We start from the raw sequence: 25914 nt of genomic DNA, 5'->3' as shown, positions 1-25914 counted from the left end.
GTTCCTATTCAGACAACTAGGGAGTCACGTGTTTCAGGTAGCCATCTTATTCCAGGAGGAGTCAGCTCTTACTTGAGGCTCTGAACTAAGATCAGGGATCACAAATAAGGCAGGGACCCCTGAAAATCATTGAGCCCAATTTCCTGTCTTTAAGCCAACTGAATAACTAACGATACCACCCTGGAAAAATGCCTGAATTAAACCACACCTGAAGAATATGTGCCATCTGCTGTAATTAATTTCAACAGATTTTAGGTCGGGCCCTAAACTAACTGATCCCTAGAGCTCTTACTGGGTAGATGACTGTGCTTGAGACTTAAGTTATTTGACAACAAAGAGGCCACTCTCAGGTAAAAACTTACTAAAATGATAAAATAAAGCATAAGTCCATTGAATGAAGATCATAATTAAAACAACATACATTAACTATTAAGAAAAGAAATGGGAGAAAAATTAATAATTTTAATTGTCTACACTACAGCTGATATTTTACCTAATTTAAAATAAATGACAATCAATAATAACAATCACCATCACCATCATCCTTACTGTGTGCTATGCTAAGTCGCTTCGGCCATGTCCAACCCCTTGCGATCCTGTGGACCAGAGCCTGCCAGGCTCCTCTGTCCATGGGATTTCCCAGGTAAGAACACTGGAATGGGCTGCCATTTCCTTCTGAAGGGGACCTTCCCGACCCGGGGACTGAACCTGTGTCTCCTGCGTCTCCTGCACTGGCAGGGAGGTTCTTTACCACTAGTGACACCTGAGAAGCCCTGTCCTTACTATGGTTACCATTTAACACTGCTCTAAATAACAAACTCACTCTGAACATTTTCTTAGCCTCAGATATAGCTTTTGTTCTGTAAAACAGGCCATCTGCCAAAGTACAGGATTACATATTGCACCGTTTGTTCAGATTTGAAAAAATTTAACTATGTGCTTATTCTAATCTGGCTTTTCTTAGTGTGGTCTCCACATACCTGCCTCTGGCTGGGATCCCATAATCTGAACGTTTAACAAGCTTTCCCATGTGACTCTGATATATATAAAAGTTTGAGAATCACTAGTTTGTACTAGACTGTATCTTCCAAGTCTACAGAATGGCTCCCAGTAATTGAGAGAAGACCCTATATCCTTTTTCAGTCATGACTAGTTCACATCATATGAGCCAGCAATGCCACTTCTGGGTACACATCCAAAGGACATAAATTCACGATCCCAAATAGGCATCTGCACCCCCCACATTCACTGCAGTTTTATGCACAGCAGCCAAGACATGGAAATAACCTAAATGTCCATCAAGATGAAAGGATACAGAAGATGTAAAATGCACAGACACACATAAATATACACACACAATGAAATATTGTTCCACCTTTATAAAGAAGGAAATCCTGTCATTTCCAACAACACAGACAAAGCTGGAAGGAATTATGCTAAGTGAACTAAGTCAGATAGAGAATAACAAATACTTCATGGTATTACTTAACTGTGGATTCTTAAAAAAAAATCCAACTCAGAGAGTAGAACGGTTGCCAGAGACTAGGGGTGGAGAAATAGGGGGAGGTTGGTAAAAGTTATCAGATCCTGGGGACCCAATGTACAGGACTGTGACTAAAGTTAATTACACTGTTTTTTATACTTGAAACGTGCTGAGAGTAGATCTCAAGCATTCTCACCAAAAAACAAACAAAAAGGAAACTAACTAAAGTGAGGTGAGATTGTGTTAACTATCAATCTGACTGTCGGAATCATTTCACAATGTAAACTTCTATCAATTTATCAAATTGCACATTTTAAATGTGTTTAAATTTTGTCAATTACAGTTCAATAAGGGGCCTGGAATGTTAGGTCCACACATTAAAGTTAATTGGAAGTGGTCAAACAGGAGATGGCAAGAGTGAAAATTGACATTTTAGGAATCAATGAACTAAAATGGACTAGAATGGGTGAATTTAATTCAGATGACCATTGTATCTACTACTGAGGGCAAGAATACCTTGGAAGAAATGCAGTAGCCCTTATAGTCAACAAGTCCGAAATGCAGTACTTGGATGCAATTTCAAAAATGACAGAATGATCTCTATTCGTTTCCAAGGCAAACCATTCAGTATCACAGTAATCCAAGTCTATGCCCCAACCACTAATGCCAAAGAAGCTGAAGTTGATAGGTTCTAGTAGTCCTAGAAGACCTTCTAGAACTAACACCAAAAAAAGATGTCCTTTTCATCACAGGGGAATGAAATGCAGAAGTAGGAAGTCAAGAGATTCCTGGAGTAACAGACAAGTTTGGCCGTGGAGTACAAAATGAAGCAAGGCAATGGCTAACAGAGTTTTGCCAAGAGAACGCACTGGTCATAGCAAATGCCCTCTTCCAACAACACAAAAGATGACTCTACAAATGGATGTCACCAGATAGTTAATACTGAAATCAGATTGATTATATTCTTTGCAGCCATAGATGGAGAAGCTCTATACAGTCAGCAAAAAATAAGATCGGGAGCTGGCTGTGGCTCAGATCATGAACTCCTCATTGCAAAATTCAGACGTAAGTTGAAGAAAAGTACAGAAAACCACTAAATCTAAATCAAATCCCTTATGATGATACAGTGGAAGCTACAAATAGATTCAAGGGATTGGATCTGACAGAGTGCCTGAAGAATTATGGACAGAGGTTCATAACATTGTACAAGAGGCGGTGATCAAAACCATCCCCAAGAAGAAGAAATGCAAAAAGACAAAATAGTTGTCTGAGGAGACCTAAAAATAGCTGAGAAAAGAAGAGAAGCAAAAGGCAAAGGAGAAAAGGAAAGATATATCTATCTGAATGTAGAATTCCAAAGAATAGCAAGGAGAGATAAGAAAGCCTTCTTCAGTGATCAATGGAAAGAAATACAGGAAAACAATACAATGGGATAGACGAGAGATATCTTCAAGAATATTAGAGCTACCAAGGGAACATTTCATGCAAAGATGGACTCAATAAAGGACAGAAACACCATGGACATAACAGAAGCAGAAGATATTAAGAAGAGGTGACAAGAATACACAGAACTATACAAAAAAGATCTTAATGACCCAGATAACCACAATGGTGTGATCACTCACCTAGAGTCAGACATCCTGGAGTGCAAAGTCAAGTGGCCCTTAGGAAGCATCAATAAAAACAAAGCTAGTGGAGGTGATGGAATTCCAGCTGATTTATTTCAAATCCTAAAAGATTATGCTGTGAAAGTGCTGCACTCAACATGCCAGAAATTTTGAAAAACTCAGCAGTGGTCACAAGACTGGAAAAGGTCAGGTTTCATTCCAATCCCAAGGAAAGGTAATGTCAAAGAATGTTCAAACCACTGCACAATTGTACTCATCTCACAAGCTAGCAAAGTAATGCTCAAAATTTTCCGAGTTAAAGCTTCAACAGTACGTGAACCAAGAACTTTCAGATTTCAAGCTGGATTTAGAAAAGGAAGAGGAACCAGAGATCAAATTGCCAACATCCGTTGGGTCACAGAAATAGCAAGAGAATTCCAGAAAAAAATCTGGAACATGAAACATTCTGCTTCACTGACTATGCTAAAGCCTTTGACTGTGTAGATCACAAAAAAACAGTGGAAAATGCTTAAAGAGATGGGAATAAAAGACCACTTAACCTGCCTTCTGAGAAATTTGTATGCAGGTCAAGAAGCAACAGTTAGAACTAGACATGAAACAAATTGGGAAACAAGTACAAGAAGGCTGTATACTGTCACCCTGTTTATTTAACTTCTATGCAGAGAACATCCTGCGAAACGCTGGGCTGTGTGACTCACAAGCTGGAATCAAGACTGCTGGGAGAAATATCAATAATCTCAGATATGCAGATGATACTACCCTATGGCAGAAAGTGAAGAGGAACTAAAGGGCCTCTTGATGCAAGTGAAAGAGGAGAGTGAAAAGGCTGGCTTAAAATTCATCATTCAGAAAATTAAGATCATGGCATCAAGTCCCATCACTTCACAGCAAATAGATGGTGAAACAATGGAAACAGTGAGAGACTTTATTTTCTTATGCTCCAAAATCATTGCAGATGGTGACTGCAGTCATGAAACTAAAAGATGCTTGTTCCCTGGAAGAAAAGCTATGACCAACAAAGATAGCATATTAAATACGGTAGACAAAGTTCCATATACTCAAAGCTATGGTTTTTCCAGTAGTCATGTATGGATATGAGAGTTGGACCATAAAGAAAGTTGAGCGCTGAAGAACTGATGCTTTTGAACTGTGATGTTGGAGAAGACTCTTGAGGGTCCCAAGGAGATCCAACTGGTCAATCCTAAAGGAAATCAGTCCTGAATATTCATTGGAAAGACTGATGCTGAAGCTGAAACTCCAATACTTTGGTCACCTGATGAGAAGAAATGACTCACTGGAAAAGACCCTGATGCTGAGAAAGACTGAAGGCAGGAAGAGAAGGGGACGACAGAGGATGAGACGGTTGGATGGCATCACCTACGCAATGCACAGGAGTTTGAGCAAGCTCTGGGACTTGGTGATGGATGGGGAAGATTGGCATGCTGCAGTCCATGGGGTCACAAACAGCTGGACACGACTGAGTAACTGAACTGACTGATGAAGGCAGGAAAAATAGCATACTTAGCTAGTTGAGTCACACAGTGTGTCTGACTCTTTGTGACCCTATGGACTGTAGACTGCCAAGATCCTCTGTCCAAAAGGATTCCTCTCTTCCTCCTCCAAGGGGTCTTCCCGTCCCAGACATCAAACCCAGGTCTCCCACATTCCCGGCAGATTCTTTACTGTTTGAGCCTCCAGGGAAGCCCGCTGAGGACGAAAGGCGAGACGGCTGGACGGCATCACCAGCTCAATGGATGCGAGTCTGGACGGCGTCACCAGCTCAATGGACGCAAGTCTGAGCACGCTCTGGGAGACGGTGAAGGACAGGGAAGCCTGGCCTGCTGCAGTCCACGGGGTCGCAGAGTTGGATGTGACTGAGCGACTGAACAAGAACGGCTAGTTCAAGTGCATTGACATTTTCTTTTCAGAGAGAATTACATTACAGACTTTGTATTATATGCTCAACATTTATATTTCCATGTCATAGCATCTCAAAGCAACCTGCCACAGACCTAGGCAGATATTTCTCTTCCTGCCTACATGAAAAATCAAGAATTCAACACACACATCACAAAAGTACTTGTGCTTGTTACCATCTTTCTGGAAGGCAATTTTGCAAAAGTACCAAAGGCTTTAAAATTATTTCTGAAATTTGACTTAACACTTCTGCCATGCCAAGTGGCTTTTGCAGGATCTTAGCTCCCGGATCAGGGATTGAACATGAGCCCTCAGCAGTGTAAGAGCTGAGTACTAACCACTGGACCACCAGGGAATTCCCAAACCTAACACTTCTACTTCCTAGGAAAATAATCAAAGATAATGCAGGATATTTATTTATAAGACTGTCACAACACTGATTATGACATTGAAAATTAGCAAAATGTCTAATATGAGACTGAGTAAACACAACACTGACCTATGCATGCCATTTAACTATTATCTGTAATGTGTCATTGAAATAAAGAGATTACAATTGATTAGCTATAGAACAATATTATTGCATTTTTAATTTAAAAAACATTTATCACATATCAATGGTTGGAAGTACGTATCTCTAAAATGTTAACTGTAGTTATCTCTTAGGACTGGGATAATGGAAGTTTTATAATTTCTTGCTTTTTAAAATCTACATTTTGTGGGGAATTCCCTGGCAGTCCAGTGGTTAGCACTCAGCACTTTCAGTCAGGGCTCAAATTCAGTCTCTGACTGGGGAACTAAGATCCTGGAAATACACAGCATGACCAAAAAAAACCCCAGAAATAAACATAAATAAAATCTGTATTTTATAAAGTTACCTTCCATGTATATAAAAGAAAAAGATTACTAAAATACAAGTTCAGTGTAACAGCTATAAAATACTTTCATATAGTTTTATTACAGGATGCAAATACAACAATATCCAGTTACTATGCTGCTGATATGTCTGCCCTGGATGGCCAACATGTGCAAACAGAGAACCAAAATAATTAAAAAGACACCCTGATTCCTAAACACCCCAAGTTAGACCTGTTCTAACAAGACTGGATGCTCAAACTCTCCTGCAGAGCCGTCCTCACTGTCAGAATCAGCTTAGTTAGGCGCTAATGTCAGGTTAAAGAGGATCCAAAGTCCACTTCAGTTTGCTAACGAGCCAGGGCTCGGGCGCCTGCAGTGCAGAAAGCCAGACTGATGGCAGGAGTTTGCAGAAAACTAGGGGTGTATTTGCAGGGCACCCAGGAAGGAGGACAGGCAGCTCACGTACAAGGACCAGAACCCCCTGACGCCTTCTGGCAAAGGCCTTTAAAGACAGCGTGAGGGGATGGGGTCCAGGACGTGTGGTCAGCCTGCAGACCTTCTTCTGACTGGCTGTGCTTCGTTGCTTGGTCATGTCCAGCTGTGTGTGACCCTACAGATGGTAGCCCACCAGTCTCCTCTGTCTGTGGGATTCTCCAGGCAGGAATACTGGCGTGGGTTGCCATGCTCTCCTCGAGGGCTGTTTGTTCAGCGACGTCAGGACTCCTGTCTAGTTACGAGGGACACCTCAGGAATCTCTTCGAGGCTTGGCAGGGCAAAAGGGATGCTTCTCGAGGTGAGGCGGGAGACCCAGGGTCCCTTTCCAGTAGCCACAGGGATATTGGGATTCCTGTCAATGTTCAAGAGGAGTCAGGCATCGTCACCTTTTGAAGCAGTGATGGCCCTTCAAAACTCGAGGGGCTTTTCCCAACCCAGGGATTGAACCCAGGTGTCTCACATTGCAGGCGGATTCTTTACCGTCTCAGCCACTGGGGAAGGCCTCTGATTGGTTGGTGATGAGGTAATAGGGTGATATCTTCAGAACCTCAACCTTCTGGCTCCAACCAGTCTGGGGACCACCTGCCTGTGGTCATCATGTAGTCATCATTCCCCACCTAGGGGTGGGGGGGGGTGGGTCTTAGTTTTTGCAGAACAACTCAAAGACAGGCACAGTTATCCATTTCCCTTCAGAACGAACGAGGAGTCCTGCGATGCTCTTGTCCTAAACATTAACTGCTAGACTCTGCTCTTTGGAACTTGGGGAAGGTCCAGGAGATTACCGTCTTTTTCCTACAAACAGGAAACAGGGATGTGGAGAGGCTTTTTGTACCTGGGATGGCCCCACAGGGTCCTGTTTGGGGTCCAATTCTCCCTTTTCTTTGATGCTCCTCAATTCTGAGGGGAAAAGGGGTAAGATTAGGAAGGGAATCAATTTTTAGACAGATTAATCACAAACTCAGCAGGGGAAGTCAGTTTTAGGGGGACTTGGTTTCAAGTTCTGAACCAGAATGCCATTAGATCCAGACTCAAAACCACTCTTGAAACAATCTTGGCTAGAAAACATAGGTAGGCCATTTATACATTCAAACACATAATGCAAAGTATTGGTGTAAGTAGTAAAACTCAAAAGAAAAATGGTACTTTTTTTTTTCAAACACAGAGAGATCTTATTTCTGAGAGCTCCTTCTTTAAATGCCTCAGAAAATTTGAAATTATTTAATTTTAAAAAATTATATAAGCCTTTTAAGTAAAGTGGAGTTCTTTTTAGCACTAACTTTGGGAAGATGCAAAGAGTTATTTTAAGATTGGTATGGTTTACTCTTTTTGAGAATTTAATAAAATTTGGACCCACTTTCCTGAAAAATACGTAACTGAATTAAAGCAAGAATAGGAGCGTCCTTGGTGGTCCAGTGATTAAGAATCCACCTTGTCCAATACAGAAGATGTGGGTTCAATCCCTGGTCAGGGAACCAGATTCCACATGCCACAGAGCAACTAAGCCCATACATCGCAACTACTGAACCCAAGCACTTTAAAGCTCATTCTCTGAAACCAGAAAGAAGCCCCTCACTCACTGTAACTAAGACCCAGTGCAGCCAAAATAAGTAAAACAAAAAATAAAAAAGAATATGTGTTCAATTTCATAGGGTTTAAGACACCTCTTATAATTATTTGTGGGTCGATCTGTGATCTGCAAGAATCTTGCTTTAGAAGAATAAATACAATTTACCTTGAATTTTTACTAAATATACACAATGGTTTTAACCACTTTATAAACTGTTTCTTCCCCTTAAAGTGCTGAAAGTATTTACATAAATTCAGAAGAGTCCCTGAGATCATGAAAAAGGGGATGTGAATTTTTAGGTCTGGCCTACTATATAAACTAATAAATTCTAAGATACCAGTAGTTAAACAGCCTGATTTCCAGACTTAAAAATCATTTTTTAAAACACCTGTACAAATAATATTAGTATAATATTAGTAACTATTGTTTCAGGCTTCCCAGGTGGCAATCGTGGTAAAGAACCTGCCTGCCAATGCAGGGGACACAAGAGACATGAGTTCGATCCCTGGGTCAATAAGATCCCCTGAGGGAGGGCATGGCAACCCACTCCAGTATTCTCGTCTGGAGAATGCCATGCCAGAGAAGTCTGGTGGGCTACAGTCCATAGGGTCGCAAACAGTTGGACACAACTAAAGTGACTTAGCAAGCAACTATTGTTCCAGCTGAAAAGGTCATGGCAGTGAGGGTAGCAGAATGTGCCATCCCCAAATATGCCACCTTGTGGCATGTTATTTTGAGCTGAAGGCAACTGGGAAGCAGGAGATATAAGAAAAGCTTTGTCCTTCTCCTATCTATCTAAAAAGGAGTCCCTCCTTCCTTTCTACTAGGAAAGACCAACATTCATCCCTGCAAATGACTCAAACCCTCACCATTGAATAGCAAGGACTCGAAGCTGCATGAGAAGCCTTGCCTCTGTTTACCCTGCTGTTCCCTGAGCCCTCCCCTACACTTCCTTTTGCTTGACTTGAGCTGAAGATGGGATTTAACTGGAATTCTAAGCCTGAGAGTTACTCATTCTCCCCTGCTATCGCCCATCTGAACATGAGGTACACATAACAGTAAACTTCTGTTTTTTTTCTTGTTAATCTGTCTTTTATCACAGAAGTCTCAGCCAACAACTCAGAGGAGTAGAGGGAAAAATTATTTTTTCCCCTACAGCAATTACTGTTAAATAGACAGTATTATTAGCCTTTGTGTTTGTAAAAGTATCATTTCTACTTACCTTATATAATATGCAATAGCTCACTGATCCCTGGAGAAGTGTGGCCTTTGTAAGGCTAACATCTGAAGCTCAATTTCCCAAAGGGAGGTCAGACCAACTGCCACACTTTTGTGTCCAAATTGAGAGTAGAAGGAAAGAAAGTTAACTACTTATAGAACCAAACTGAAACGCCTAGAGTCACTTATGTCAGGGACAAAATGAAGACAGCCACTGTAGGCACACAGAGGACACTTAACCTAACCTCATGGGGATGTACAACTCTTCCCAGAGGTTGGCACAGGACACCAGCCGAGCCCCCACGCAAGCCAGCTCATGGCAGCTCTATGCTTCCCTGTTCCCCTGACTCAGCTACTCTGATCCAAGTAAGAAAGAAGACCACCAGGCAACTAACCAGCTGACAATAACAAATAACCCCTGTATTTATCCCATAAAAACCACTTAAATTTGTCAGCAACTCAGAACTTACTACGTTCACAGTCTTGAGTTCTAAGGTTCATGGGTCAAAATCCAGGTAATATATTCATCTTTCTCCTTTGCTTTCTTCAGACTGCAGATTTTGATTTTTGTTATACTTTTTGGTTATACTTTCTTAAGGTTTGGGTACAAAAAAAATCAAAAGATTAAAAGTGACAAAGATTATTCCAAGTCACATGTGGCAGCAATCTGCTGTAGGATTACATTCCCAACAACAAGAGAAAGACAACTTACAGGCCACAGCTGGCCCGCCATTTGTTTTAGTAAGTAAACTCTACCAGAACACGGCCATGCCCAGGCCCACATGGCTATGGCTAGCTCATGCCACGGTGGCACAGTTGAGTACAATGACAGAGACCGTACGGCTACTGAGACTTAAATATTTACTGACCTTTAATGAAAGAGGCTGCCAACTCGTGGTCAAGAGAACATGGTCATCACGCCTTTCTTTCAAACCTTTACACTAGAACGACTAGCTGCTAAAGGTCATGCCTTAATCATGTCCCCATCCTCACTAACAAATGCAGCTTAGATTCTGTTACTTTAAGCATTTAAAAAATTTTCTGATCAAGGACCAAGAAAAAAAATTATCCTTCAAATCTGAAGATAAAGAAAATTCTGGAATTGTCTCAAGTAATTAAGAGGAGGAAGGTAACTGAAAAGTCTTCAAGTCTTGACACAGCATAAGCCCTAAAGGACTCCAAAGACAGAGATCAGGCAGACATTGTGAACACATTCCCCATACCAGGAGGCACCCAGAAAAATGAACCCGAGATTCAGGGTGTCCCAAGGTGGAAAGAATGCTCCAACCTCCAAGTACATCCAACCTCCAAAATATCCAAAGGCTGACTTCAGTCTTAGCCTGAGGAACTTCCCACATTAGGGAAGCTGCTGCTTTCTTAGCTATCTGTTCAATTTCCAGGTGTGTTAAGATGTGTTTTCTTATACTAAGGTGAAATCTGCCTAATTTCGCCACTCACTGACGTTAGCTCTTCTCCAAGACTGTTAAAAAACATGATCAATACTTTACTTCCTGTCGTATCATAGCTCCTCAGATAACTGAAGTCTTCTTTCCTGAGATCGCTGAGCATCATTACAACTGTGCTTCAAGATTCTTCACTGTACCCCTCCTCTTCTCAAACCACTTTAGTTTTCCGAAATCATGTTTATCTCTCTTCCTTTTTAATACTATGGTTGGAGCTCCCCTTTTAAGCCCTTTCAGTTAACATAATGGATATGTTTCAGCAGTTACACTTCATAATGTTTACAAAATTCTCAAACTTTTTTTACACATGCCTGTTAAGTTCTACCTCCTGATCCTAATGCCTACATTTATGTCAGACTAGTCTTAAACCCAATCCGTCATTCCAGCCTTTCAAAGTATTCATAGATCCTGACTTTGTCTCTCACACTGTACTTTCCAGTTGTTTCCATCTGAAAATTCCATTAGCCTAAAACCTTCTCAGTTACCCAATTTTTAGAGCTAAACATCCAACATCTGACACTTTGCTTTAGAATATATTCTATTTACAGTAGGTGTTTCATCCTAAAATTACTATACTTAGTAAAACTGATATTAAGATTAATTAGCATTCCTTAAGCAAACATTAACAGTCAGTGGCAGAGGTAGAGAAATCAGAGTGGATTAAAAGTGCATCATATAAATAAACCATTAATCAAGGGAACTTCCATGCTGGTCCAGGGGCTAAGACTCCTTACTCCCAATACAGAGGGCCCTGGTTCAAACCCTGGTTAGGGAAAAAGATCCCACAAGCTGTAAATAAAAGATCCCACGTGCTGCAACTAAGATCCAGCACCATCAAACAAACAGATATAAGAAAACACATGAATCAACTTGAGAACTAAAATGTTGCTGCTCTAACGGTAAACAAAGGATGCTGCAGTCATCACGCCAACACATTTCAGCCACCGGACAGTGAGTCCTGAGGCAACTCAGGATGCAGACAGACGACCGCCCACTGAAGCCCACGCAGCGGTCAGCCTCCGCAGCCGCCCTGATGGTGCTTCCGAGGAAACTCACGATGCTGGCCCCAGACAGCCGAAGTGCATATCACAGGAATGACTGCAGTGAGCCCAGACTCACATCTTCCCATACACAGTAAACCAGGGCTTCCCTGGCCTGCAATGCAGGAGATCCAGCTTTGATCCCTGGATTGGGAAGATTCCCCTGGAGAAGGGGATGGTAACCCACTCCAGTATTCTTGCCTGGAGAATTCCATGGGCAGAGGAGCCTGGCGGGCTACAGTCTATGAGGTCAACAGACTGGTTCAAAATTGGGAAACGAATACATCAAGACTGTGCATAGTCACCCTGCTTATTTAACTCATATGCAGAGTACATCATGTGAAATGTTGGGCTGTATGACTCACAAGCTGGAATCAAGACTGCCGGGATCATATCCACAACCTCAGGTATGCAGATGATACCGCTCTAATGGCAGAAAGCAAAGAGAAACTAAAGAGCCTCTTGATGAGGGTGAAAAAGGAGAGTGAAAAACCTGACTTAAAACTCAACGTTGAAAAAACAAAGATCATGGCATCCAGTCCTATCACTTCATGCCAAATAGGTGGGGAAAAGTGCAAACAGTGACAGATTTTATTTTCTTGGGCTCCAAAATCACTGCGGATGTTAACTGCAGCCACAACTTTAAAAGACGCTTGCTACCTGGAAGAAAAGCTATGACAGGCCTAGACAGCATATTAAAAAGCAGAGATATCACTTTGCCAACAAAGGTGTATACAGTCAAAGCTATGGTTTTTACAGTAGTCACGTATGGATGTAAGAGTTGGACCCTAAAGAAGGCTAACTGCTGAAGAACTGATGCTTTCAAATTGGGTGATGGAGAAGACTCTTTACAGTCCCTTGGACTGCAAGGAGATAAACCAGTTAATCCTAAGGGAAATCAACCCTAAATACTATTGGAAGGACTGATGTTGAAGCTCCAATATGTTGGCCACTTGATGTGAAGAGCTGAGTCACTAAAGAAGATCCTGAGGGCAAGAGGAGAAGAGGGCGACAGAGGATGAGATGGTTGGATGGCATCACCAACTCAATGGACATGGGTTTGAGTAAACTCCATGAGACGCTGAAGAACAGGGAAGACTGGTGTGCAGCAGTTCATGGGGTGGCAAAGAGTTAAACATAACTTAAGAGACTGAACATTAATATATAGAAAAGTACTAAATTCCTTAATGTGAAATAGCTGGTTTTCTTTTATTAACACTAATTTTTTGATGATCATGACCAGGTCTTTGTTGCAAAAACTCCTATGAATCCAGGCTCATCCTCCCCTCTTTGAAGCAGTCTCTCAGTTATTTGAGATACTGTCTCCCACGCTTGAAGTCCTAAGAAAGTCTGTCAAATAACATAACTCTCAACTTTTAGGCTGTGCTTTATTTTTCTTCAGTTAACAAACTTGTACACAGCACTAGTTGAAGCACTGAGGTAGGGTAGTCTGACATCTCTTATTTGTCAGTACAGCACTGAATTCTTTCTTTTTATTTCTGCCTGGCATAGAGTAAGCCCTCACCAAATATTAGCTATTATCTTCCTAGTTACGTGAGCCCCAAACACTTCTTCATGGCACATCATCCTTCACCTAACCCTCTCTCATATTCCCTTTCCTATCTTAAACCCACACTCGTACTTATTTTTCCAAGGTTTCATAACTAATCTAATAGATCGTCTGGTCCAGAGGTTCAGCTAAGTTACAGCAAAATGTGCAGTGAATGTTGCTAAAAAAACAAGCAGCAGCTCAATGAATTTCCTGTGCAACAATTACCCTTCAACAATTACCCTTCAACTCCCTGTCAGGGCCTCAATCTTCAGGTTCACTCCAGGCCTCCACTAAATTTTTGTCAAACTGTCAACTACCTAAGCTTTCATTGAAAGCTTTCAGTTAACCCTCTGACTTTGACCCTGCATTCCCCTACCTTACAAAGACAGCAGAAAAACTGACAATGTGAAGGAAAGAGACCATATAATTGAGAATTACTGAGGGGTCAAAAACGGAAAGGCTTTCTGAAATTGAATCAGCTTCTAAAAGACATTTCAATGAAAAACGTAATAGGATGAAAAAAAAAAAAACACATTCTAAAGGACAGTTATAACAATGACTATGAAGGAAAGAAGCCACTCTGTGCTCCATACTGGTCTCTGAAGAAGTCCAGCTAGTTATCCAAGGATGAAAGAGAACTGCAAGTCAGATGTTCCTTTTTCCTCTTTAAAATCAAGCCAAACAAAATTCATTCAGCAGGTCTTTGTTATCTATTGCCTAGATATAGGAAAAAAAATAAAAGGCTGTCTCCAGATTATTACCTAAAATTCACTCTTCCATTATTGGGGACAATTATTTTTATCCTATTCCCACTTTAGTTACTGCTATAAGTTATTTAATGTAGAAATAATAAAAAAATTTAATTACAGTCAAATAGTTAATTGAGGTTTAATTGGTTTAACTGGTATGTCACCCCACCACATGCCTAAAGACTTCAAGAGGACAGGATGGTGAAGGGTATGAGGGATGATACTTTAGCATCTCATGCTCGCTTATTTCAGAGCAGTTTCCTTCCAAACAAATCCATTTATAATTTAAAAGGTGTTCAATTAATTTTTTCAACTAAATCAAGATTCACTGAACAGAATTAGAGAAGGGATGGGCTGAATCTAAAGAAAAAACATGAGATGATCTTATAATTCTTAACACTGCTGTCCAAGTTTCCTCCTAAATATTCACAAATTTCACCTTTTTAAATTATATAGCAAGTTTTAAGAGTTCAGCACAGATAGATTTCCCAGTGAAAGAAAAGAAAAAATATTAGCTTTGGATGGAAAAGACTTCTGGGAAGTCTGGGGCTGTATGACAGGCATGCGAAGGAGAACTCAGAATACCTGGTTGTTAATGTTAACATCCACGTTGGGGTGAGGAGCTGGCACAGGACTGTTTTCCATTTCAAGGTGTTTGAGCTTCTCTGAGGCACCTATGAATGCTGGGGGAAAAAGGAAAACAGCCACTTAGTCTGCCACGCTGTCACGGCTTCTAAGTGTAGAGACTCAGGCTTTCCTCACCGCCCCCCCAATGCCAGGTACCACCAGTAAAAGGCAACCATCCAGATCACCTCGGACCAGACATTCTTCCTATAACCAGGAAACTCACCGTTAATTTCAGTAAGAGTTAACCTGAACAGGAACATTTCCTGTATCTGCTCTGCTCCTAAAACGCCACTGGATGCAGACTCTCCATGGCATGAGGGGTTAAGAAAGCTCACCAGCTACATGATTCAAAGAAAAGGCACAGAGCAGCGGGGACACCACCCTTCCTTCCTAAGTGCAACCCAAGCTCCTCCTGCAAACCTTACACCCGGCCGTTCTCCTCCTCGTTTCCTGACTACATGGGGCCTAAAACTACACCGATGAAGAGCACACATCTACTCACTCACTGACTCAACCTATTACATACTGGTGCCATCAGTCAGGTGTGATGCAGGACAAGCATCTTATCTTCACTACCTGCAACCAGGCTGCACAATACATTACAAGTCAAATCCTCCAACCACTGAAAAGAAGATACATTAAATACAATGAATTCTATCTCAACTAACAACTGATAGTTGTTCTTATTGTGCAGAAATCAATTTGGTAGGAATTTGAATTTATACACTGTCCACAGAACTGAAAAAGCTACTGAATGCCTAATAATTTCTAAGCAATCAAGTAGAAGAAAGGAGGGAAAACTATGAAGTCACTTTCTCTCAGTGAAAGAGATCTTCTAAAGTGTTCATCAATTAACTCTAAATCTGTCCCTTGGCTACACATTAGAATCAGATTGGGAACTTTTAAGAAATACTGATTCCCAGAGCTGACCCTAGAATAACAATACCAGATTTCTGAAGGTAGTTTTCTGGCACTAGCAGTTTTTATTTATTTTTTAAATTAATGTATTTATTTTAATTGAAGGCTGATTATTTTACAATAGTGGTTTTCGCCCTGTGTTGACAGGAACCAGCCACGGGTGTGCGTGTGTCCCCCACCCTGAACCCCCCCAGGACCCTCCCCATCCCATCCCTCAGGGCTGTCCCAGTGTACAGCTCTGAGTGGCACTTGTAGTTTCTAAGACCCTCGAGGTGATTTTAATGTACAATCAAAACTGAGAATCACTAATTCAACATTAATCTCAAAATCTTCTACATTCATTTTCTTACTTAATGGCCACCTCTTGTTTTTCTTATGCTTCAAATGATTTGACATTACATTTTAACATGATGATGCTGGGCCCACAACACTTTAGCTTATGCTGTTAATACTGCTGGCTTATGGTGGTGAGGGGAAACTGGTTAAAATAAAACTTATTCTGCTATTCCTGTTTGACTGAGAAATATCCTGAGACTGTAGGATAAATGCTTTTCAAGTTACTATTTATTAACTATTTACCTAAGTCAATCAGGGTTTTGACATCATAACCAAAATAAAATATAGAATAAATTGGACACCAAGATTCATATCTTGGTATAAAACCTTAATATCAAAATGCTCTAGCTTCACTGATTGACCCTGAGCAAATGTGTTGAGTCTCAACTGGGTAAGTCTTACTAATGAAACCTCTACATGATTCAAGAATTTCTTCTGTCCTAACTTTCAACAGTATTTAAGCTCTGCTTGTATAGTTTCTGTAATGGGGGGCCCACTCACTATAAGATAGCTTCTTCTGATATATGGCAAGAACAGTTTAAAAGATTCTTCCCTAAACTCATTTCAATTTGGCTTTGCTGTATTTTCAAACTGCTGATCCAAGATTCACTAAGAAGGTGACATAAATTCCCTGAATATTTGAAGTTGTTACGTCTCAGTTGGTCTTGTCATTTCTAAGCATCCTTAGTTTGTTCTACCAAACTCCTAAAAACCAATATAACCTCCTAGAAAGTGTGCACTAAATAAACACTGTTTGCTCACACAACACCACTGCAGTGTGCTGAAGGAACTTTAAACACTCTTCAAGCCCAGACAACTGCTGTTGCTGTTCGAGCGGCTCAGTTGAGTCTGACTCCATGCGACCCATGGCCTGCAGCACACCAGGCGTCCCGGTCCTTCACCATCTTCCGGAGCTTGCTCAAACTCACGTTCATTCAGTCAGTGTTGCTATCGAACCATCTCCTCCCCTATTGTCCCCTTCTCCTCCTGCCTCCAATCTTTCCCAGCATCAGAGTCTTTTCTAAGGAGTCGACTCTTTGCATCAGGTAGCCAAAGTATTGGCGCTTCAGCTTCAGCATCAGTCCTTCCAATGAACAGTCAGGATTGATTTCCTTTAGGATTGACTGATTTGATCTCTCTGCAGTCCTAAGGACTCTCAAGAGTCTTCTCCAACACCACAGCTCAAAAGCATCAATTTTCTGGTGTTCAGTCTTCTTTATGGTCCAACTCTCACATCTATACATGACTACTGGAAAATTCATAGCTTTGACTAGACAGACCTTTGTCGGCAAAGTACTGTCTCAGTTTTTTAATATGCTATCTCAGTTTGTCATAGCTTTTCTTCCAAATTAATTAATTAAATTAAAATTTTAATTTAAGCAACTTTTAATACATACAATGGACAGATATAAAATGAAAATAGAATCAATGCTGCCATTCTATAAAAGAGACTTTTTATTTTAATCTGGAAAATACTTCACATTAAGCTAGTCTTGCTTCTGGCTGACTCTAAACACCGATGGCCTCTATCTGTTACATATCACAACTTTCTAGTGACAAAGAGTGACTATTTCTAACAAGAGACAGAGTCCAGAGCAAGGCTGTGAAAACTGGAAAATAACCAAAAGCAATTGCTGCAAAAAAAGTACATGAGGAATACTGGCATTCCTTGGAGATACTGTGGGTTCAGCTCGGGATCACCACAGTGAACTGAGTCATGTGAATTGCCTGGTTTCCCAGTGCATGTAAATTATGTTTGTACTATATTGCAGTCTACCTATTAAACATGCAATAGCATTATGTTAAAAAATTAATGTGCGCACTTCAGTCAAAAAATACTTTATTGCTAAAAAATGCTACCCATTATCTGACAATGTAGGGTTGCCACAAACTGTCATTTTGCAAAAAAGCATAATACTTGCAAAGTATAATAAAACAAAGTGCTCGGAGTAACAGATATGTTTTCTTAACCTGATAGCTATTACCTTTAAAAAATCAAATTAGAACATCATTCTGAAATTATGAATAACTCAAAGCTAATTTATGTTTCCTGGACCTCAGACTCAGAATAACAATTTAAATATGGTAGATGTCAATAAAAACATAACATATAACATGCCAGAACATTTGTTTAACAGTGCATTCGTAGTGGTTACTTCAGGAACAAAAGAACAGATTTTTAAAATCAACTGAAAGTGAAGTCGCTCAGATGTGTCCGACTCTTTGTGACCCTGTGGACTGTAGCCCACCAGGCTCCTCCATCCATGGGATTCTCCAAGCAAGAATACTGGAGTGGGCTGCCATTTCCTTCTCCAGGGGATCTTCCTGACCCAGGGATCGAACCCAGGTCTCCTGCACTGCAGGCAGACGCTTTAACCTCTGAGCCGCCAGGGAAGCCCACCACCAGCAGTAATTATGGAAGCCCACGCCAGCATGTTCTATGAACCAGAAGCACTGTGACAGGTTTTATCACGTCTTTCTAAATTACTAAATCCTATTGCTGTATTCTACACTCTTCAGAGAGAACAGCATACTCATTGGCAATTTCCTGTAAGTTGTTTAAAAGATGGTGCCTAATTTTAGAAAAAGAAATCAAAATTGCCAAGAGCCATGTAAACATAAGCTGCTTTTAAATGATCACAGTTACACTGAAATTCAACAGAAAGCTCTTGTTTAAAGACAGTTATGTTTCAATATCAAGCCAAACTCACAAATAGACAGAAATACGTGCAATTTATTATTTCCTTTTAACCTTTTAAAAAGTTAAGGAGAGCAGCATTCTTTCTTGATTATTTATTTTTGTGGGTCTGGGCAACAACAGCTCTCATTAATAACAAAATATTTCCTATGCGCTAATGGAATGTCCAAACATTTGTTCAGTCCTGTGCCCTAGGTCATCTCTAAGGAAACATTTTTCTCTTAATTTTCACTCAAGAAACAAAAAGCAAATTTGAAAATTCAAAAACGTTTAATGACTTATAAATGACACAAATGTTTAATGGTATCAATTATGTGATCTTAAACATTTCAATGCACCTTTAAGTCAAAAAAGCAAGAAGGCGTAAACTATTCTGCATTAAAATTTTAAATTCAGCTACTGCTGCATAAAATACTCTTGAAGTGACTGACAAACAGCTAATTTCAAGAGACGCAGACTAGATTAATGACACTGACATCGCACAGAACGTTTACTTACTCCTGTGCTCACCTTCAGGTCCCTCTAACCCAGCCTGCCTGGTGGCTGTGCTCACTTCACCCGGGGCTTGGGAGGTGTCCACGGTGTCAGCTGCCCCAGCTACCTCATCAATGGTTGTTTCCAATAAGTCTGGACTATCTAGCAGAGGCAAGCTGTAAAGGTAACAGAAAACATACTTAGACCAAGACATTTATCATGAAAAGAATTTAAAATACTAATGAAAATCTGTTGGAAAAAATTTCATTTAAGAAAAAAAAATTCATATAAAAGTTCATATGCCAAATGGTTTATTCATCTGTTAAAACCTTTGAGCAGATTCTCTTCCATCCAAGATGGATGTTCCCTGATGGGAACCAAGGGTCAACTCATTCTCACATTCCTATAAAGCCTGCCTCCCAAAAAAGCCCATGTTTGTTCACACTGCTCCCAAGAGAGGCATGATGCATCCCCATTGTTGTGAGGTTTCGTCCTCCTCAGGGCCATGAGCATATGTGTTTAATAAACTGCTGACAGGGCTGGGCATTGTATGTTGGGCCATCTAACAGTATTTAGGGTAGAGGATCCCTCCCTTACCAAAAGGGTGCGTGAGTGTGGAGCACAGCTGAGAGTGGGTGCGGGGCTTCTTTTTTGTTGTTTAGTAGCCAAGCTGTGTCCGACTCTTCTGCAATCCCATGGACTGTAGGCTGCCAGGTTCCTCTAGCCATGGGATTTCCCAGGCAAGAATACTGAGTGGGTTTTCTCGGGTTTTTTTAGTGAGGGACAAAATATTCTAAAGTAAAATTGTAATAAAGGTTGCACTTTCATGAAAGTGCTAAAAACACTGAATTGTTGGATGTGAATGGGTAAACAATGTGAATTATATCTTAAAAAAGAAGAAAGACAACAGGAATTCATGACCAAAAGACCAGCACTAAAAAAATATTAAAAGAAGACACACAGGCAGAAGTAAAATGAACTATGTATTATAGGGTCTAAAACATATACAGAAGAAAAATGTTTGAAAAATGACAGTAAAAAGGCTGGGAGAGGAGAAATAGAAGCATGCTGCTGTAAAGTTGTTACACTACACATGAGACCATATAATATTCTTTGAAAGTTGACTGATAAATGCTAAAGTAATCATTAAAGTTAAAAACAAAACAAAACAAAACAAGAGTTATAGCTAAGGAATAAGAAAAGGACATAAATGAAATTTTTAAAAAATGAAAAAAGAAGAAGATGGAAACAAGAAACACATGGGACAAACAGAAGGATGACAGACTCAATCATATCAATAATCATATTAAAAGGAAACAGTATAAACATACCACTAAAAAAAAAAAATCAATCCCTGCAGAGACTGTCAAAAATTGCCAATGTCGGGACTTCCCTAGTGGTCCAGTGGCTGACTCTGAGTTCCCAAGGCAGGGTAGCTGGGCTCAACCCCTGATCAGGGACCTAAGATGCCACATGCCACAACCAAGATCCCACATGCCCATTAAAGAGCCAACATGCCTCAACTGAGATGCAGTCTAGTCAATAATTCAATACTTTTAAAAAATTGCCAATGTCAACTCTATTTCAAGTCATCACAGCAGAGGATTGGGAAAAGTTTCCAATTAACAATAACTGTGGCTCAGATAAACCTCACTGACTGTACTGCCACTGTGCAAAGATGAAACACCAATTTTCAAATGCAAAGATGAAACACCAATTTTCAAATGCAGAGACTATCAGTTAAAATTTAAAAAGCAAAACCAAGTTATGTGGTGCCTACATGAAACAATTTAACTATGAAGAAACAAATTAACGAAGATAAAAAATAAAAGGACAGGAAAAGATATGCTATGCTAACACTAGTCAAAGCTACAGTGAACGTATTGATATCAAAGTAGAGTTAAGAGCAAAGAACAGTACTTAAAATGAAGATGACCATTTCACAAGGATAAAGGGGTCATTTAATCAAGAGAACATAAAAATCCTAAATATTTATTAACTTAATGGTGGCATTTTAAAATGCATGAAGCCAAAACTGAAAGAACTGCAAGGACGAACAAATCAATTATGGTTGGAGATTTCAACACCCTTCTTTCAATAAGTGATAGAACAGAAAATCAGCAAGGATAACAGTAGACCTGAACATCACTAACCACCAACTTTACTTGATTGACATTTAGAAAATACTCTACCGAAAACATCAAAACACATGCTGTTCTCAAGGGCATACACAATCATCACTAAGATAGGTCATATTCTGGGCCATAAAACAAGAGTTAATAAATTCAAAAGGACTCAAATCATACAAAGTATGTATGTTCTTTGACCAGAACATAAATAATCAATCAAAACAGAAAGTTCCTTGGAAAATCACCAAATATTCAGAAACTATATAATGTACTTCTAAATAACCACTGGATCAAAAAAGATATGAAAAGGAAAATTAGAAAAGAATTTAAGACTAATGAAAGCAAAAGCACAACACATATATATTTGCAGGATTCCACTAAAATAATAATTAGAGGAATATTTATAACAGTAAACATCTACATTAGAACAAAGTTTTCAAATCAATGACCTCAGTTTATACCTTGATAAATTAGAAAAAAGAGCATATTAAATGCAAAGGAAGAGGAAGGCAGGAAATAATAAAGATAAAAGAAAAATAATAGAGAAAATGAATTAAAGTGAGAACTAGTTCTTTGAGCTCAATGTAATTAATAATTTGTAGCTAGACTGATAAAAAGAAACATGAGAATATGTATATACAATATCAAGAATGAGAAGAGTGAAATCACTACAGATACTACAAACATTAACAAGGCTTAAGGGAATATTATAAACTGCACGCCAATAAATTCAACAACTTAAGATGATATGCAAAAATTCCTGAGAAGTCACAAACCACCACAGCTCACTCCAGGAAAACAGAAAATCTTAATAATAGATGCAGAAAAGTATAGAAATTAACTGGTAATTAAAAGTCTTCTCACAAAGAGAAGCTCGGACCCAGGGAACCTCCTGAAAAATTCTATCAAATGTTTAAAAGAAGAAATAATTCTAACCATCAACAAACTATCTTACAAACAGAGGAAAGGCAGCGTTCTCCAAGTCATTTTATGAGCCCATTACTGTCCTGACAGAGGAGCAATACCAAACACACAACAAGAAATCAAGCAAGAAATAAAAAGGACCGTCCGCCATGAACAACTGGGACTTTTCACAGGAATGCAAAGTTGGTTTAACATTCCAAATTCAATTAATGTAATATTACATATTAACAGAAACAAACCACATGATCATCTCAATAGATACACAAAAAGCCTTTGACAATATCCAACAACACTAAGGCTATGGTTTTTCTAGTGGTCATGTATGGATGTGCGAGTTGGACTGTGAAGAAAGCTGAGTGCCAAAAAATTGATGCTTTTGAACTGTGGTGTTAGAGAAGACTCTTGAGAGTCCCTTGGACTGCAAGGAGATCCAACCAGTCCATCCTAAAGGAGATCAGTCCTGGGTGTTCATTGGAAGGACTGATGCTGAAGATGAAACTCCAATACTTTGGCCACCTCATGCGAAGTGCTGACTCATTGGAAAAGACCCTGATGCTGGGAGGGATTGGGGGCAGGAGGAGGAGGGGACGACAGAGGATGAGATGGCTTGATGGCATCACTGACTCGATGGGCATGAGTTTGAGTAAACTCCGGGAGTTGGTGATGGACAGGGAGGCCTGGCGTGCTGCGATTCATGGGGTTGCAAAGAATCGGACACGACTGAGTGGCTGAACTGAACTGAACTGAACAACACTAATGGTGAAACTCTCAACAAACTAAGAATAGATAGGAACATCTTCAATCTGATAAAGGAAATATACCCCCCCCCAAAAAAAAAAACCCAACAGCTAACATTACATTGGGGCTTCCCTGGTGGCTCAGATGGTAAAGAATCTACCTGCAATGTGGGAAACCTGGGTTCAATCCCTGGGTTGGGGAGATCCCCTGGATGAGGGTGTGACAACCTACTCCAGTATTCTTGCCTGGAGGGCTCCATGTAGCCTGGTGGGTTACAGTCTATGGGGTCACAACTAAGGACAGCACAGCACAACATTACATTGAACGATGAATGACCAAATCATTTATCCTGTAAGTCAGAAACAAGACAAAGATTCCACTCTTATCATTTCTATTCAACAGCACACAGAAGGTTTTAAAAGGTGCAGTATCGAAAAAAAAAGAAAAGAAGAAAAAAAAAAAAAGGTGCAGTATGAAAAAAAGGCAGAGTAAATTAAGGGCCCAAACTAGAAAGAAAGATATACAAAGAGGTTTTTATGTGCAGATGACAGAATTCTATATGTAGAAGTCAAAAGAATCCACAAAATGCTCCTGGAAAGTAATAAACAAGTTGAGCAAGGAGGCAGTACACAAGATCAACATGCAAAATTCAATTATGTCTATAAACTAGCAATGAACAATAGAAAACTGAGATTAAAATAATTCTGTTCACAACAGCATCAAAAGGATAAAAACAGGAATAAATTTAATAAAGGATATGCAGAGCTTGGGCTTCCCACATGGCGCTTGTGGTAAAGAACCGTCGTGCCAATGCAGGAAATACAAGAGACTTGGGTTCAATCCCTGGGTAGGGAAGATCCCCTGGAGGAGAGCATGGCAACCCACTCCAGTATTCTTGCCTGGAGAACTCCATAGACAGAGGAACCTTGCAGGGTATAGTCCATAAGGTTGAAAAAGTTGGACATGACTGAAGTGATTGAGCACGCATGCACAGTTTATACACTTAAAACTATAATGAACGGTATCTAAATAAACAGAAAGACACTTTATGCTCATGAATTAGATGGAAAAAACATGTGAAAATTCAGGAGCTAGAACAGGCAAGTGCATTCTGAAAAAGAAGAAAGTTGGAGGATACATACTGCAACTTGCTATAAAAACACAGTAATTAAGACAGTGTGGTACTGGCACAAAAATAGGTATGTAGGGGGTTCCCTGGTTTCCTGGGCTCAGTGGTGAAGAATCCGCCCACCAACACAGGAGACATGGGTTTGATCCCTGGTCTGAGAAGATCCCACATGCCACAGAGCAACTCAGCCCCTGCGCCACAGCTACTGAGCCTGTGTTCTAGAGCCTGAGAACCACAACCAGGGGCCGTGTACTCAACTACTGAGGTCCATGTGCCCCAGAACCCATGCTCCGCAACAAGAGAAGCTGCCATGATGAGAAGCCCAAGCACCATGGTAAAGAAGAGCCCCCGCTCGCCACAACTAGTGAAAACCTGGGCAGCAATGAAGACCCAGCACAGCCGAAAAGAAATAAATAAAAATTTTAAAAAATAGATACGCAAATCAACAGAATGAAATTGAGAGTTTAGAATTCATTATATTTATGGCTGAGTTCCGCCAAGACAAATCAATGGATAAAAGAACAGGCATTCAACAACTGGTGTCAAGACAACTAAAAATACATGCAAAAACATGAATTTAGACTCTTACCTCACAAGACACAAAAGTTAGACCAATATGGATAACATACTGAAATGTTAAGAGCTGAAACTATAAATATCTGAAAAAAACACAGGAGGAAAAGATCTTTGTGAATTGGGGTTGGCAAAATGTTCTTTGATATGATACCAAAGGTACCACCCATAAAAACAAAAGCATGGGAAGTTGGACTTCATCACCATGTAATGCCTGAGCTTCAAAAAAACAGTCTTGATTGAAATGAAGAGAGAAGTCACAGATGAAGAGAAAAATTTCGCAAATCATGTATCTCATAAGGAACTGCTATCCAACATATACAAAGAACTCTCAATATCAAAAAGATAAATAATTCATATAAAAATGAGCAACAGGTTCAAATAGACATTCCTGCAAAGACAATCGATTAACAGCTGACAAGCACATGAAAAGATACTCAACATCAGTAACCCTCTGGAAAACGCAAATCAAAACAAGGAAATGCCACTATTCACTCTCTTAAACAGCTGCAATCAAAAAGATAGAAAATACAAATGTTGGCGAGGATGTGAAGACCTGGAACATTCAAGCATTTCCTCTCTTAAAAATCATTTGTCAATTTCTTGAAAAGTTAAAATATAAATTCACCATACAACCCGGCAATTTTCCTCCAGGAGTCTTTTTAAGAGAAATGACATTTTATGTCCACACTAAGATATGTACAGGAATGCTTATAACATTATTCACAGCCAAAACATAGAAACAAATGCAAATTTCCAACAACTAGGGAATGTATAAACAAAACACCGTATATCCATAAAATGCATTACTAATCCACAACTGAAAGCAGCACAGTAGAATACATGGATAAATCTGAAAAACATTACTCTAGGAGAAAACCAGACATAAAACCTTGTATACTGTATAATTTCATTCATACAAAATGTCTAGTTAAGTAAAATTTATAAAGACTGAACTTTTGGAGATCATGAAAAGGTTCTAAAACTAGACTGTAGTGATTGTACAATATTATACATTTCTAAAAACTATGGACTTGTACATTTACCGTAAATGAACTTTTAAATTTTATTATTCTTATTTTTTGGCTATGCTGGGTCTTTGTGGCTGCTCTCGAGCTTTCTCTAATCGCAGAAAGTGAGGGTCACTCTCTAGCTGAGGTACGTGGGCTCCTCACTGCGGCGGCGTATGTTGTGGAGCGCAGGCTTGACTAGTTGCGGTTCACAGGCTCTAAGGCACAGGTTCAGTAGTTGTGGTGCATGGGCTTAGCAGCCTCACAGCATGTGGAACCTTCAAGGACCAGAAATCAAACTTGTGTTCCCTGCATTGGCAGGCAGGTCCTTAATCACTGGACCACCAGGGAAGTCCCAATAAATGAATTTTATAATGTGCACAAATAT

General features: G+C 39.9%; 1 protein-coding gene and 1 non-coding gene across 6 annotated transcripts in view; both read right to left on the bottom strand.

Moving 5' to 3' along the window:
• The window catches only part of EPB41L5 (erythrocyte membrane protein band 4.1 like 5), a 159071-nt gene that overhangs the window by 30215 nt on the left and 102942 nt on the right, over positions 1 to 25914 (bottom strand). For 3 of the 5 annotated variants that reach the window (XM_070476323.1, XM_070476324.1, XM_070476327.1), the window contains 2 exons: positions 19048 to 19199; positions 14556 to 14653 (listed from right to left, as the gene is read on the bottom strand). In XM_070476323.1, coding sequence (XP_070332424.1) covers positions 14556 to 14653; positions 19048 to 19199 — 250 coding nt within the window. The remainder of the gene's footprint in view (positions 1 to 14555; positions 14654 to 19047; positions 19200 to 25914) is intronic. The other 2 variants (XM_070476325.1, XM_070476326.1) reach the window with 1 other exon arrangement.
• Positions 20566 to 20703, bottom strand: LOC139038122 (U4 spliceosomal RNA). Its single transcript, XR_011491065.1, has one exon. It is a non-coding gene; the product is annotated as a U4 spliceosomal RNA (small nuclear RNA).

This window comes from Odocoileus virginianus, chromosome 13 (assembly GCF_023699985.2).
Source record: "Odocoileus virginianus isolate 20LAN1187 ecotype Illinois chromosome 13, Ovbor_1.2, whole genome shotgun sequence".
NCBI lineage: Eukaryota > Metazoa > Chordata > Mammalia > Artiodactyla > Cervidae > Odocoileus > Odocoileus virginianus.
The sequence above is the reverse complement of the archived record's forward strand: the minus strand, read 5'-3'. Positions and strand labels throughout refer to the sequence as shown.